The 16,148-nt window shown below is 38.3% G+C and overlaps 1 protein-coding gene and 1 long non-coding RNA gene across 5 annotated transcripts in view; one reads left to right on the top strand and one right to left on the bottom strand.

The window, feature by feature from the left end:
* Positions 1-16,148, top strand: part of mink1 (misshapen-like kinase 1) — a 264,519-nt gene that overhangs the window by 139,569 nt on the left and 108,802 nt on the right. For 2 of the 4 annotated variants that reach the window (XM_028798141.2, XM_051924054.1), the window contains exons 11-13: positions 1,089-1,299; positions 13,012-13,122; positions 13,552-13,638. In XM_028798141.2, coding sequence (XP_028653974.1) covers positions 1,089-1,299; positions 13,012-13,122; positions 13,552-13,638 — 409 coding nt within the window. The remainder of the gene's footprint in view (positions 1-1,088; positions 1,300-13,011; positions 13,123-13,551; positions 13,639-16,148) is intronic. The other 2 variants (XM_028798142.2, XM_051924055.1) reach the window with 1 other exon arrangement.
* On the bottom strand, positions 4,412-4,921 carry LOC127526923 (uncharacterized). The gene is made up of 2 exons (XR_007934319.1): positions 4,744-4,921; positions 4,412-4,615 (listed from the first exon to the last, which is right to left on the bottom strand). It is a non-coding gene; the product is annotated as an uncharacterized LOC127526923 (long non-coding RNA).

Here is a 16,148-nt window from a genome sequence, read left to right as displayed (position 1 = left end):
AATGTTCAGAAAAGAAGTAGAAGGCGATGAAAAATGCTATAAATCACACAAACATTTACAAACAAGACTTATTTATTTATTTGGCTCAGAAAGTGTCATTATCTACATGAAGTGTACTGATGCTACTTGTCTGGTTTATCGTAGCAAAAGTGGATTCCAAGAATTTATATATTGTGTTGAGAAAAATGAGTTAGGGATTACATATTTGAAAACTGTAATGTTGTAAAAAGGTAACAACGGAATACTTTTTATTTCTTCAAAACAGTAAAATAATTCATATTAGCTAGAACTATTTTTATTAATTGCTAACACACCACTTTTATAGTGATTGGAACATTATTTCAGAACATATCCATTATGAATAACATCCAAAGTGCAATTTTATTTTAATACCTATTATTTTGCAAGTTAATTTCCTGTATTTCATGTACACAATATTCTGTGTCCTCTAGGTTTGCATATTCTGAAAGATAAATGTCTGTCCATTTGATGTTGATGTTTTATTGAGCCTTAAAACAAGTGTAGTTTATTTACCTTGATTTAAGTCTAATGGTGGAAAACCTTGCTCAAGAAATAAGTAAAAAGTAATGTAGCAGCCTTATCGAAAGCCTCACAAATATTGTTTTTGTGAAAGGCAAAGCATATAATCTATTAAATAAAGAACCTGAATCACCATACTTAAGTTTGTTGCCTTCCAAATGCAGGGCATCCTTTCATTTCTAATGCCCTGAATGAAAAAGTGTTACTGTGCTGCACATAATTACTGAAGGCATTGGAGAAGAAAGGAAGTAATCCATCAGTTATAATTAAAATACCCTGAAAAAATGAAAGCTGTCCAGAGTTTGAAAGTGAACCTGAACGTTTTTTTTCAGTTTAATGCCAAATCATAGATGAGCACTATTCTCATATCTGATCTTGATCATTCAAAAATATCCTCAATGTAAAAACATTTAGAGAGATTCCCCCAATTTTATATCAACTTAAGATACAAAGAATGAAGAATGTAAAGAGTGAGCGGCTCTGATCCAGTTGTTTCTTTCTTTTTGAGTCACATCAGTGATTTCCACCCCCTTCCTGTTCTACTTTAGCTCCATCCTTAATGTTCCTGGAGAGTCCACACTACGGCGAAACTTTCTGCGGCTCCAGCAAGAAAATAAGGAGCGCTCTGAAGCCCTCAAAAGACAACAGCAACAACTGGCGGCCCAGAGGAGAGATCCTGAGGAACACAAGCGACAACTTTTGCATGACCGGCAAAAACGTATTGAGGAGCAAAAAGAACAGCGTCGCAGACTTGAGGAAGTAAGTTATGAAAATGCATTGTCCTGCATATCACTTGACAAGAGGCAAGTTAGATTATACTTAATTATTTCTGTACTATTTAGAGTGTTTTAGTATCTTGTCTTAATGTATCCCATTCTCGGATTAAAGCAGAATTCAGATCCAGTACTCAGTAAAAGTTTATCCAGGTAGGAGTGTAATCGAAGTGCGCTTGTTCAGTTGTGTCTTCTAAAAAGGTAATACAAGTCCAGATCAGTCTGATGTAGTGACGTTTAACTTGTATAGCTGGTAAGCTGTCTGCCTCATCACACCTTAAACTCCGAGAGCTTCTCATTCTTGTGGAAACAAAATTACCAGAGTGTGTCCTATATGTAACTAACTTGTGTAACTTGTTGTTGTATAAATACAGGACCAGATTAATTATATGGATAAATAACCTGAACATGAAACACTGAACCATATGCTTTACACAAGGGGTCTGCCCTGGAGGGCCACAGTGGCTGCAGGTTTTCATTCCAACCCAATTGCTTAATTAGAAACTAATTCTTGCCAATCTCTTATTTAATTCTATGGCTTGTTAGTCTGCAGTATCTGAAATTTATAATGTGTGAAGATTGAAGTTCAAATGTCAAATACTTTCACAAAAGGTATAACAAGTGCACCTTTATTCAAGAATATAACCAAAGAAAAAGAAATTATTCAATGTACATATTGAAACCAATCCTTGCCAATCTCTTATTTAATTCTATGGCTTGTTAGTCTGCAATATATGGACTTCAGTCTTCACACATTCATTTTTACTATAACATGAAAAAAAATGTTTTAGTTATGTGTTCAACATTTCTTGCCTCACATTTCCTGTCATCCTACATTTACCCAGATCTTTGTAGACACAGAACATACATGAAATATATTTATTCCAAATGATATATTTACCCTATACAACTCCAGGCACCTCTAACCCAGGTAAACGGACTTGAGCTGGGAGAACTTCAGCTGTGTCGGTGGGGGATGGCATAGCAGGCTGCTTGCTGCTTGTGCTGATTGACACAATTGGAAAACAAAGACGCTGATGAAGAGGTGCAAAGGAATGTAAGGTGGCCCGGCATTATGACTTTTCGTAGGCTTCAGGGATTCTAGTGTTAAACCACACACATGGTAAATTGAAACAGGTTAGATGAACTGCTGACTCCTTTGTCGTTTGCTTCTTATTGCTAATAAGGAGTCATTAAAAACCAGTGATTGCAGCTGTTTAAGACTGAAATAGGCAATTAAGGTTGTGGAACCTTAAAAAGTGAGACCACTAAAATGAAGCAGAAGAATGTCACTTGAGCAGTAAGTGCTTCATTAGCAATAATTGACTTCTCATTAAGTAAGTAACTGGTTGGAAGAAAAACCTGCAGCCCTCCAGCCAACATTTCCTACCCCTGCTTTACACCCTTTAAAAGTATCTCAGTAGCTGCATCAGCTTGTATGTATTTGCCAATAGGAACAAAAAAGCAACAAAAGAAATAAAAATACCTGTTAGTTTCACATGTGGTTGCTGGTTTTTTATCTTGGGAGTGTTTTCCATGTCTTAAAGCATTGGAAGTTCAGGTGGTCTCTCACATGTACTGTTTTATTTATATTCAATTCTAAAGCATCTAATTATATATATAATATAAAATATAAAAAATTCTTTTCGCGTTTGAAACGGAAATTATGTATGACCACGCGATCTGGAAATTACGTTGAGAAAAAAAGTGGACGCTGGGAGGCACGGAATGTCGGGTTGCTCCGCGGGGTCGAGAGCTTCACAGTTTCGGGCAATGTCCTCTTCTCACACTGTTTGTGACACTTCAAGTGCCCCGTCGGCTCCTGGGAGAGTGGAAATCTTTGCGAATGAGTGTAATCGGCGCCATCAAAACAGGACTCTGTTTGTAAATTGCCCTGCACGACTACTTACTGTCCCTTAAGGTGAGTTCGGGTCACTAAAACCCCGCAACATTCAAGGTTGCTTTTGTAATCAATTGTTTTAAGAAGATGGAGAGTTTACATCTAAGAAGATGTACAGACTTCTTCATGTAAAGTGTTGGACTTGGGAATTGTTTGGACCTTCTGCCAGTTAAGCACAGAAGGGCAGTGTCCACATTTATCAGTTATTTTTCTCTTCAATCACAGGCACGTAGTGCAAGGTTTTCAGGCGCTGTAATTCCTTTTTGTATTCGGTGCCCTCGCACCGACCAATTAACCTGTTCCACGTCATCCCTCCGTAGGCACGCGATGACGTGAACGTGTCTGCAGAAAGTGGCGTCTCCTGCCCTGCAAAAATACTATAAAAGTCGATCAGCCGGCGCGTGCGTAGCTGTGCCAGCCTTTGAGACTGTGACTGCGCTTCTGCCTTAAGTGAAAGTGAGCACTTTTAATTTTTTTCCTCCTTCCCCTGAGCTATAGCCCAGACAACTGCAAACACGGGATCCCTTTTCTAGACCGCGGCAAACTAATATTAAGGCGCTTCGCATTTTCTTTTGCACGTATAGGGTTATGAAGTTGCGGGAGGCACGCGCAGGAGTGGAGGACCGACCGTGGAGGACCGACCGTGCCATCCCGGCCGGTTAATGGTAGGGCCGTCTGTCCAGTCTACACGAGACCCGCTGCGATGCTCCCCAAAAGGCGCTCATATCGTCAGTGAAGACGTCTCTCTACACTATATAAAAGAAAAAGGCAAATTTCCTTTCTTTATACCTTTTTTCCTTTTATCCCAAACCAAAGCCTTTCTCATAACACTGCAGAGGACACAAAACTGATTTTCTTTAATTGCTGGTAATGCCAGTAAGGCACATTACCACAGGCAGAAATTTGGACATTCACATAGAAAATGAAATTTCTATACCACAGCCGTCGTGTAGTGCCTTTCAAAAGGGATTTACTACCGAGAGATGATCCAAATACATTTTAGCTGCTGTTAGTACTACTTACCTGTTGTGTTATACCGCCTTTAAAATGTAGTTTACCCCAAACCACTCCAGTAGTGCTCAATGTATCTTTACTTCTTAAAATGTTAATGTTTTACTGTTTAATAACTTATAGACTACATTTTATTTTTTTCCCCTTGCACTCAGTGAGCGAAGCCACTGGGTAATCAACTAGTATGTTATACAATACTAGCCAACCTGCGGCGTACCATACGCCGCATAATCAGGCCAGTTTTTTAATGATTTTTAAGCACAGGGAGAAAATTAACATTTGAAAAATCGGTAATGTAATAAATCAGCAAGAAAAGCAACATTGTAACAATGCACGGAACAAACCAACACACAATCGTCCGTGATTGAAAACTGGCGGACCGACATCGCGGCTTCTACTCCCAGACGGAGGGATAGGGGTGGACGGTGCTCAGGCGCGGAGAAAGGAACGGGAGGAGAGGAGAAGGACGCCCATTCCGCTCTGTCTGTCATGCTAGTGTGGTGATGTTTTGTTCAGTACATGTGCCCACCTCCAACTCGTCACTTGAGTCGTTGTCGTTTTTGCACAGTCCAGATACACCTGTGACTCACGTAGACTTTTCATTGCTCTGTGCGGTTTTGGCTGCTTTTCTATATATAATCCACCAAGACACCCAACTACGGTAGTAGCGAGGTGGGAGGGGGATGTGTAGAAAGGGTAGGGATGTAATCAGTGGGAGCGTATGAGTCGCACTTAGAGGGAATTGCACGGTTTGCAGCCCGAATGGGGTTCAACGGCTTACCCACGCCTCTCTGCGTCGGGTAGACACACGGTCAATCTCATGCGTAATTATTTATTGAATGGTAAACACTTCTGGAAAGACACGGTTGTCTAAAACGGGTTGGTGTGAGAATACAACAGTAAGTGAATGAAAAGATGGAACTCTGGAGAGAGGAAAATACAACACAATAGTGAACCTGCAGCATAACAAATGCCGCATAATTATTTATTGATGGTTGAACACTTCTGGAAAGACAGAGTTGTCTAAAAAGGGAGGGTTTGAGGATACAACAGAAAGTGAATTGAAAGATGGAACTCTGGAGAGAGCAACATATATTGTCTGTGAGTGAAGACTGGTTTTGGCAGATATAGGCATATCTTTTTGAAAGTTTGTCGTTGTGCCTTATTAATTGTCATCGCAAATGCCAATCGAACAGGAAATTGTCTTCGGGTAAAAGTAAAAGGCAAATTTGAATCTGACGGGGTCAGGCATATCCGGGGAATAAGGACAGTTTGTGAGGTTGCAGATGTGATAGTTTTACACTCCAGTACATTACGGTGAATGGTGCTAACAGACAGTCTAGTGCCATTACAAAGACCTTTTGCAGGCAGGAGGTTTCTGAGAAGCATGATGATGGATCCATTTTTAATTTTGAGTTTATGTGGAGGCATGCCAGTAGGAGTAAGACTATTAAGAAATTCTTTGGGGAATAAAAGTTGATCTGCAGGATCATCTGTGACGATGGAGTCCACGCTCGTGAAAGTCACGTCATTGTTAGGGATAAGTTTTAGCACTTGTTCATTAAGGTATAGCGAGTCTTCGTTGGTGACGCTTAATATAGCTCGCGTGCTGTCATATTTGCTGTCAGTGTAAGAACATGAATGTGACGCCACAAAGGGTGCTTGTTAATGCAACTGGGGACAGTAAGCGCGCGGGAGCCATGCATAATGACGGGGAGAATTTGTCGGAAATCTCCACCCAATAGTATTGTTTTGCCTCCAAAAGGCTGCGTGTCACCCGTGAGGTCATGTAATAACCTATCAACTGCCTGGAATGCGTATGTGTGTGTCATTGGCGCCTCGTCCCATATAATAACTTTGGATTGTAGAAGATGTTGAGCATGTGGTGAGGAAGGTTTGATGTTGCATGTGGAAGTAGTAGTGAGCTTCAACGGTGTTTTAAAAACAGAATGGGCAGTTCGTCCTCCCGGTAATAATGTTGCAGCTATTCCTGTAGATGCTACAGTTGTAGCAATGTCTCCCGTAGCTCTGATGGTATGAATCAGGGTTTTGTACACAAAGGTTTTTCATGTTCCTGCAGGACCATCGAAGAAGAAGCATCGGGGATGGGAATTGTTATATGCAGTGTGTAAAACAGTATCAACAGCGTGTTTCTGTTCTGTGTTGAGTTTGTCGTAGTGTTCTATAGCGTGTATTTCCATGAAATACTTTTGAAGCGGTAGCCATGGAGGGCAAAAGAATAGTCAACGTGGCTCACAGCTGGATTTGGACCGCAGCACAGACCCCAAAGCGAGTGAGTATGTGTTTGATAAGCTGTTTGAGTTGGCGGGCAGTGGTCTGAGATGCGTTCCTGAGCACGTGGGAGGAGGGGCAGAGTTTCTGGGCGGGGCTTCATTGTTCCTTTTGCATGGTTTTTCATGGTGGACGCGGTCGGGTGTCGAAACCGAAAAAAATATTTAAAAGTCAACGTGGGTCAGACGTGCATGTGGACTGCTAGCACAGACGAAAGGGACTAACTGGGTGGTCGGTGAGTTTTTGCGTCTGGGGAATTGGGCAGGCAGTGTGAATGCCTAGAGAGCGAGGGTAGACGCGGGCCGGTGAAAAAGGAGGGTTGGTGGGCAGGGAAACGTCTTCCGTGTTCCTGCAGGACCATCTAAGAAGACGCATGTTTGTCGCGGATGCGAATTGCTGTATGTAGCGTGTAAAACAGTTTGCTATGGTGCACGCGGTCGTGCGTCATAACTGAAAACTCGGTTTTAAAGACTGCTTACTTCATTGTGTTTTAACCTCAGTTGTAAAGGACTGTTTTAAGGATCCCATGGGATACCCCTCGCAAACCGTTTTACACACTGCATATGGCGATTCACGTCCGCGAGAAACATGCCTCTATGAACAGTCAACGTGGCTCGGAGGTGCATGTGCTCTCTACGACAGACGAATATAAATGACGCCGTTTTTTATGTGTTGTTGCGTCCCAGTTGGTGGGCGTGGCTCTGCGAGTTGTCGTCGTATCCAATGGTCTTAGAGTTGGTGGGCGTGGCTCCTGCCTGCGTGCGCCATGGGTGTCTTACTTGTTGGCGGCTTAGTGAATCCACGCCCCCTTCCGGCATGCTTTCCATGGTTGTCTTGCCTTAGTGAATTATATATATAGATTTTCAGTGTCACTTTTGTATAGTATTGCATGGAAAGAAATTGATTGAGATTTTACAATACCTGTGCAGTTTTTTTTGCTGAGAAACATCATATGATATTTTGCTGTATGGTTTTAGTGCAGACTTGAGTGTAGCTTAGTTTATTATCAGTATTGACATAATTAGCTTTTATGATGACTAGCAAACTGCATTACTTATGCAAATTGACTAAAAACACAAACAACAAAAATAAGTCTGTATGTTATTTGAATAGTGGATGATTTTGTGTCCTAGTAACTTTTGTAGGCAAATTTGTATGCTTTGTCTAGGAAATTTTTAATACAGTAATACGTTTCTTAGCTTTCTGGTGAAAGAGACTTCCATAAGGAAATCTTCAGCATCATTGTTGCTCATGTTAAAAGCTTTTGTAAGTGATATTTCTCCTCAGGATGTGGGTTAATTTTTTCCCAGTTTAAGCAAAAATAAATACAGAACCAAGAAAATGGTGGAAATTTTTTGCAGAAACTGTAGTTTTCAATATTTATGTAAATTTTAAAGTAACCCATCAAAGTTACCTTAGCCAAGTCATGTAAGAGGCTGGTATGCATAGTTAATTGTGTAGGATATGGCCTATGAGGGGCAGAATAATTGTGATGATCATGTATGCATCATTTTGAAAGTACAAGTTAATAAATATCTGTCATCATGCCCTACCTTTTTGAGAAAGAACTTATTTTATCTAGAAATAATCATAGTGGAATAGAAAGCTGTCTTTGATATTGTAAAACTTGAGTATGGTTGTGAGATGAAATATAGATATAAGCATGTTAAAAACAAATACAGTTGAATAGGGTAAGATAGTAATTCTCCTTCTGATATATGGTGCCTAGAGCTTAACTGTTGTTTTTCTTCCTGTAAAAATATAAAGAGAACTTTCATTTTTACTGTGTGCCATACTAGACATGGGAAGTTTGAAGTTTTTGCTGTGGAAATGAGCTATTGTTACAGACTGAAACATGTAGAAGTATCCGAGTAAAGCAAGACTTACTTTCATTTTAAAGTTGTCCTCTTTGTTTTGATTTAAAAATAAAATTTGAATGAGAAGTAATGATAATCAAGGTTTCATTGCAAATTGAGCCAAAAAAAGCAGTTTGCTTCACTCTATTAAATATGGGTTACAGAGCCAAAGTGTCATACTCTGGTACTACATTTTGTAACATTTATTACTAAAATATGAAAAAGTTTCTGTTTTAACAATGTGTTTACACAGATTACTTTAGAAACGGAAGTCTTCCAAATAACGATCTATCATTTCCACTGTAAAACTGCACTTCACTCCCAGGTAAACAATCAATGCGTGAGCTGGGAAAAGTTCGCTCACGTTCTAACTCGGTGGGGGGGATAGAATAGCCGGCTGCTGGCAGCTTGTCTTTTATCAGCACATTTAGAGGACAAAGGATGCTGGCGGAGAGGTGTGAACGGATTTAAGAAACGATTTAAGGTGGGCCGGATATACGAGTTTTTTCGTAGGCTCTGGTAATTCTAGTGTTAAATCAGTCAGTTATGTGTCCCAAAAAAGTGGTTATTCAGTGATTTTTTTTTTTTTTTTTTTTTTTTTGGCAAGATTGGCCATGGTCAATCCAGTAAAAATGAGATTCAAATTTGGGGAAAAGCAATATAATTTAAAATAATATCCATGTAAATATACTGTATAAATAAAGTAACAATGTAACTTTACTCTCTGTAAAGGGTTCTCTCTCTCTCTCTCTCTCTCTCTCTCTCTCTCTCTCTCTCTCTCTCTCTCGAAGCTATGTGTGGTTAATAGGATGTTCAGTGAATAAACATTTTTTTTGGATAACTTGAAATATTTCCACTAAGTCTACAACCTTGTCTTTGATGTATAAAGATGATGGTGCTTATCTATCCTGCTTAAAGTGTGCAAATAATACTGTATAGATATGATCATCATATGCCTTCAGTTCTTGTAGTAAATGTTATTTGGTCTGACCAATTTATTTTGTTTTAGGTATAATCCGTATAGGATATTTACATGCTATATAAACTCCAAATTGTTAATTTTATGCTTCAACCAAATCCAAAGAGTTTGCTGGTTAAGGTTATTCTTACTGTTGCTCCAGTTGTATAGTTTCCACTACCTCTACATTATGCTTCCAGTTTGATAGGAGAACTGGCAGGTGTATTGATTTATTTTACCCAGTTAATCCGGTAGTTGGTTTCGAGCATGCAACCTTATGGTCTGAAGTAGAGGTCTGCATGGTACCTGTTTTTTGTTTTTTTTTTTTTTGTTTTTTTTTTTTTTTTGTTTCTCCATGCAACATGTCCTACTGCCATCATACTTTTATTACTATCCCTACAAAATTCTAGCCCATTTCCTTTTGCTCCCGACTACTTTCTCAAACACTTGCAAAATGACACTGTTTATTGGCTAACTAAAAAGATTACAATATGCAAGCTTTCGAGGCAACTCAGGCCCCTTAGTTGCCTCGAAAGCTTGCATATTGTAATCTTTTTAGTTAGCCAATAAAAGGTGTCATTTTGCTTGGCTTTTCTCTACATTCATAATGGCTAACACGGTACAACACCCTAGTACTTCAAACACTTGCCTAAGATTATTCCATTCCGCTCATGACTGCACTCTCGCTTTCCCCTTTAAATGGCACTTGAATCAGGCTAATAGGAATCTTAAAACAGCAAAATCTATAAGGGGGAAAAATAAATTGGACAAATTCAAGTAAATGTGTGGATTTTCTCCCTTTATCACAATGTAGTCAGTTAATCTATTGCTTTTTTCCCTCCCAAAAAAATAGTATATAGATAAAAACGGACCAGACATCCTGTTTTTCTTGATGATGTCATCTTTTAAAGACCTTTTATAGACCTAAAATTAGCAGTCTGGCTGAAATTTCTAAAATTCCAAAAATTGTCCAGGATTTCGGTCTTGACTGTTAATTAGGTCGTGCAAACAAACAGTAGACCTACATATTTTGATTAATATCAACAGCTATGTGTAACTTTCATGCAGTGCAGGATTTTGTATGCGTGTGAAAAAAAACTTGGGTGACAGCTAGGAGGACTAGGTAGAGCCACATTACTGTTCAACATCAACTTAACAGTACAAAAGGTATCCAAAAAACAAAAGTGCACATCTTCAGACAAGTAAAATAATAATACATATGTTTTTGACTAGTATGTAACTAATAGGAAGCCTAATATGCGATTAGGAAAGCTGGCATGAGGAACTTAAACTTTTTGTTATCTTGGAAGAGCACAAAATTGCTTTAAGGGAAGACTGATCATCAGCAGAAATGAGATTTCAATAGTTTCAGAAAAGAACATTTTTTTAAACCAGTGGTGACTTTTCTTACATTTATAATGTACTAGCTGTCCCCCATGTAGTAGTGAAACAGGACAAACTTTTAAAAATCAATAAAATAAAAAAAAAAAGTAATTTGTATTCAGAAGAATTTATATTGATAGCTTTCGTATCCGAGGGCCTCTTGATATACAATATTTTTGGGTTTGCTATCAGGATGAAGCTGTGATCTCTTTGCCAAAAATGTGAGAAGTTGGCAAGGTATCTCTGGCCAAATGGAAGGTAGGTACACTCCAATGTCAAACGTTACCACTGTATCTGATTGCATTCAGCTCTGAAGGGAGACAGTCCCCTGCGTAGGGAGAAGAGCATGTGGCCGTGATATTTTTGCCAATGAGTAGGTACCCACTAAAATGCATGCAGCTGTGATTTCTCTGTCAAAAACGTCAAATGTTACTCTTTAACAGTCTCTAGGTGATAATGTCTGGTAAACAAACAGGTATCGCTAGCTAAGCAGAGGCAAGGTACACTCCAACACATGGTGAGAGGTAAAGAGACTTGAACAGAGGCTGGCGTGTGAGTGAGGATGGCCCTGTTTGGCTCTTTACCCCTTAGGTCCCGCCTCCCCCCAAACCCCCCCCCCCCCTTGGCCCACAGCCTGTCTCTCAGATTTGCGTGAATAGTGATGTAGCTGTCATTGTTTCCACTTCAAATGTTGTCAGTAAAATAAAAAAACAGATGTTTTTGTTTTTCTTTTTTTATTATGAAAGATAAATATCAACCATGTAAGTCCTTAAATAGAGTACTAAGTAGCTCATATAAACTAAGACATTTAAAATAATCTAATCGTTTGATAAGAAACATTAATATAGAACCTTTGTATATGAAAGCATGTGTCAAGTTTCAATTATATTCCAGCCACGGCCCTCTTTGAAAAACAAAATCAGTCACCCTAACAGATAGATATTCCTACTTTGGCCTGCGGGTCACTAAGACTAGAATTTAAGAGTACAATTCACACACTCACAACTTTATGATGTAGCCCACCACAGGTGAATATGTTGCTAACCCTGAACACACACACACACACACACGCATATAGTTCCATCAATGAATAATAGAAAACCAAAACAAGACATCACTGCATCACAGATTTGTGCACCGTTTTTTTTTTTTTTTTTTTTTTTTTATTGCTGACTGCGTGCAAAAAAAAAAAAAGGGAAGACGTATTATAACATTGATGATAAATTAGAACAGCAAAATACCTTTATACATAAGAATTATCTCTTTCATTAACACTGTTATAGGCAGAGTATCCCTAATCCAAAATGCTTTGGAACCAGATATTTTCAGATTTTGGAATAAAAAGGTAATTTTCAGTGTCCATTTTTCTTAATGTAATTAGAGCAATTTACTGAACTCTACAATAAGGGCACCTAGCGAGAATGAAGCTGCCTTTATTAGCCATAAGCAGTAACATTCCATTAACACACAAGTCATCTGTAATTTTAACAGTGTGGCACAGCATTTTTGATCTCAGTTGTTATCCTGTTGCTTCACTGGGAACAAAGCTCTTTGACCCTGTTTTGTTGCTTAGCAGAACTTGATGCTGCACAAGGCACTCGCCTCTCACCTCCCACTTCCCAGATCATCAATAGTATGCCATTTCTTCACAGCGCTGGATGCTTTGCAGGGATTCCCTTTCCGCACTCATGGATTGCCAGTCGCATGTAGTTGCTTTGCTTTCTAAACTTCATGTGGCACTCACATCTCCTAGTCCCACATCCTGCTCTGAAAAAATAAATCCATTTTGAATCTGCACATATGTTACTCACATCCCCCTTTTGGCATAAGCATATTTTCAAACTCTAATCCAAGTAATGTTTTATTAAAGAGACCCCAGTGTGAAATTTTACACTTGTGGCATCATGTCAGTACTAAAGAATTTTCATATTTTGAAGCATTTCGGATTAGGGATTACCCATATTAAACTTCAGTCCTGAACTGAAAGAAAATTGAGTTGGCTCTCGTGGGAATGCCGACCTCTAGTTTGAAGTGTAGTATTTTAGCCAATTTGACTGCTCTTTGCTTAAACTATTTCTTTTGGGTGTGTTCTCATGTAGCTTGCATTGTCTCAGGATGTTTTTAGTAATGCTACGGTGTTTTATAACACTTTACAGAAATAGTTATGTTAATTTTAATTGCTGCATTAATGGGGAAAATTTGAAGTGTGCCATTTTATTTCACTTACAAATAAGATGCAGTAAAGAAATAAAAAAAAAAAAAAAAAAAAAAAACCTGAAATCTGTATCATTTGTGCAGCAACAACGTAAAGAACGGGAATTGGCAAAGCAGCAGGAGAAAGGTCATCATCAGAGAAGAATTGAGGACATTCGTCGTGAGGAAGATCGCCGACTTGCTGAAAGAGAGCAGGTAACCTACAAAACATTTGGATGAGACTTTTTTTGTGTCAGCATTTTATTTGCTTTTGAAATCTGTTATGTTTAATAAATAACTAACCAACATGTAGCAATTTATCCTTTGCCTAATTGCGTAATTGACCTTTAGGTGTGTTTTAAATATATATTTTGGTTGTTAGCTTCAAAAGTCTTTTTTTTTCCCCCCTTGATGCTTATGGAGTATTTTTTGACAGCTTATTTGAATATTTTAGGGTTTGTTTGATCTCTTTTATAAGGCACATATCTTAAATTTATCTTGCACCAGAGAGAGGTTCTGTTGGTAGTTTAACTATACATCTGTTGTAGCACAAACTAATAGATCTATTTACCTTCTTCATTCTGTATACTACATTTAATTCCTTCTCTCTGCTATCCGTGTTTTTCTGTCTCCTTCTTTCTGTAGGAATTCATAAGAAATAAGTTGGAGGAGGAACAGAGACAGTTAGAAATCCTCCAACAGCAGCTGCTGCAAGAACAGGCTTTGCTGATGGTAATTAGCAGCGGCAGAGACCTTGTGTATTTTCTATTTGTCTGTTTTGTCATCTTTAGATACTTAGTGTATATTCTGTAGGGGTCATACAAAATAACAGAAACACTGCATTAAAAAGGTGCTTAAGTTGATGACCCACAGTGTGTCAAAGGCATAAAACAGGTCTAATGGTTAGCACTTTGATATGCAAGTTTTCAAAACGTCATGAACCTTCTAAAAGTTCAAAAAAGCCATATAGACCGTGCCTAAATCACAGATTCATTTATCAATAAAGCTAAAAAAATAATTAAATACACTCCAGTGTCATGAGAAATAGACTCAAAAATGACTGCATATCCCAAATGTGAACAAACTGAAGTGAGAAAGTTATCACAATTTGAGGATTACCCTGACGGATAGATGACTTTATACTTGTTCAGTGCCATAAAGTATAGCCTCAGAAATTACCACAGAATTGAATCACTATTTCTGTAAGCCATTCTCAATAAAAACTGCACATTATAAGCCAATTTTAGCCAAGGCCAATGAGCAAAGATACATTAGAAGCATAAAACCTGAGCAATGCCTAAATGTAGTCTTGTCTGAATACTAATCTTTTCCCACTGTTTCCTGCGTCCGTATGTTTCTACATTTGGAGACAGCCAAAGGATGCCTTTAATACAGTGTTTGTTACCAACTGTTACACATGGTGGGGAATGCTTAATTATATAGGCAACCATCTTATGGAAGTCATTAGGTTCAAAGTCATAGTCATTCAACAGCCAAAGAATGAGGCCAGGAGCGCCACATGGTACAAAAACTGTTGGTTCATAATCTTCCCCTATTACAGAATGATGACACCTCCAAACACATCGCAAAACTAATTCAAAAGTTATTACTTCTGTGGTCTCCTTAATCTCCAGATATAAACATCACTGAGCTTTTGTGGTAACTTCTGGAGAGCAGAGTATAGAATGGATTTCTACCTTCCTCATCCCTTAGGTAGCTGAAGGGTTCTTTTTTTAAAGAAAGCTGGGAAATGCTACTTCATGCTGTTTTGAACCTTGTGTGGCGGAATTCCAAAAAAAAGGAAGGTAAAGGATTGGCCCTTCCTTTTTTGGTACCTGATATTAATATGCTCTAAGGTGTTTCTGTTGTTTTGTCCTTACCCTGTATATCCTGCCTTTGTTATGTTAAATTGCACTTGTCTTATTATTTAACCTCTTTTCTTTCCTATGCTTGTAAAAGAACTTTGCATAAGTGGTCGTTGCTGTTGTCAGATTGTTTTTTTTTTTCTTTAGAAAATTTTAAACTTACGTTTGCAGAGAGACATTCAGATTTTGATTGTTTTTACTACACACATGTAAAGGGATAAGCTGAAATGTTTTTTTTTTTTGTGTGTGTTTTGTTTTTTTTTTTTGTTTTTTTTTTTTTAAAGAGATGTGGTCCTGTTTTCTTTCAAAGCAAGTTACTTCTGCCTTCATGATGCTGCTTAATTAATAATTAAGCAGAATTTTATATCTAAAACTACTGGTCTGTCTTTAATACAGCAGGTTAGGTAATGCCTTTTTCTCAGAGCACTCCTTTGTCATTTCTTAAGCCTAGCAGAACAGGTCAGATCTAAGGATTTCACAATACCAGAATTTTAGTATTCAATACCGATAAAGATTTAATGATACTAGATACCTTTAAATACCATGTCAAAAACAGAAATCCTATGCAATTGCTTTTTATTAATAGTAATTCCATAGTTAAAATGATTTTGTGCCTTTTTCTATATCTATATCTCTCTATATATATATATATATATATATATATATATATATATATATATATATATAAAATCCCTATGTGCGTCCAGGTGTCCGTGTGTGGGTGTCTTCTGATGAAGTGCGCATGCGCGGGGCACGGTGCGACGCGCGATATTACTGTCAGAGAAAGTTAGAGGCATTTTACGGAAATACAAACCAATATTACTGCGAGAGGAAATTAAAGGTACACAATACAGTGACGCATATTACAGCCACATACAAGCCAGTATTACTGTCAGAGGAGATTAAAGGCATATTACCGATGCGCACGCCTGTATTACTGGCAGAGAAAATTAAAGGTATATTACGGATGTACAAGCCAGCGGACGTACAAGACGGTATCCTTCAATAAGGGCGCGCACAGGCATCATTCAATAAGGGCGCGCACAAAAAGGCTAGCCTCAAAAGGGCGACCTCAATTGGGCGCAGCGAATAAAGGCGCGCGTAAATAAAGATCTGCACCTTTGTAGCTTTTCACATATTCCAGAGCCATTTGAACTAAATTATCTATGAACGCCTTTATTCGCCACGCTCAATTGAGGTCACCCTTTTGAAGCTCCCCTTTTTGTGCGCGCCCTTATTGAATAGAGCTGTACAAGACAGTAGATAGATAGATAGATACTTTATTAATCCCAGGGGGAAATTCACATACTCCAGCAGCAAAAAATATTAAATTAAAGAGTAATAAAAAATGCAGGTAAAAAACAGACAATAACTTGA

The sequence above is a fragment of the Erpetoichthys calabaricus genome, chromosome 3 (assembly GCF_900747795.2).
Source record: "Erpetoichthys calabaricus chromosome 3, fErpCal1.3, whole genome shotgun sequence".
Classification (NCBI taxonomy): Eukaryota; Metazoa; Chordata; class Cladistia; order Polypteriformes; family Polypteridae; genus Erpetoichthys; species Erpetoichthys calabaricus.
Note: the sequence above shows the minus strand (reverse complement) of the source record. Positions and strands in the feature narration are given on the sequence as shown.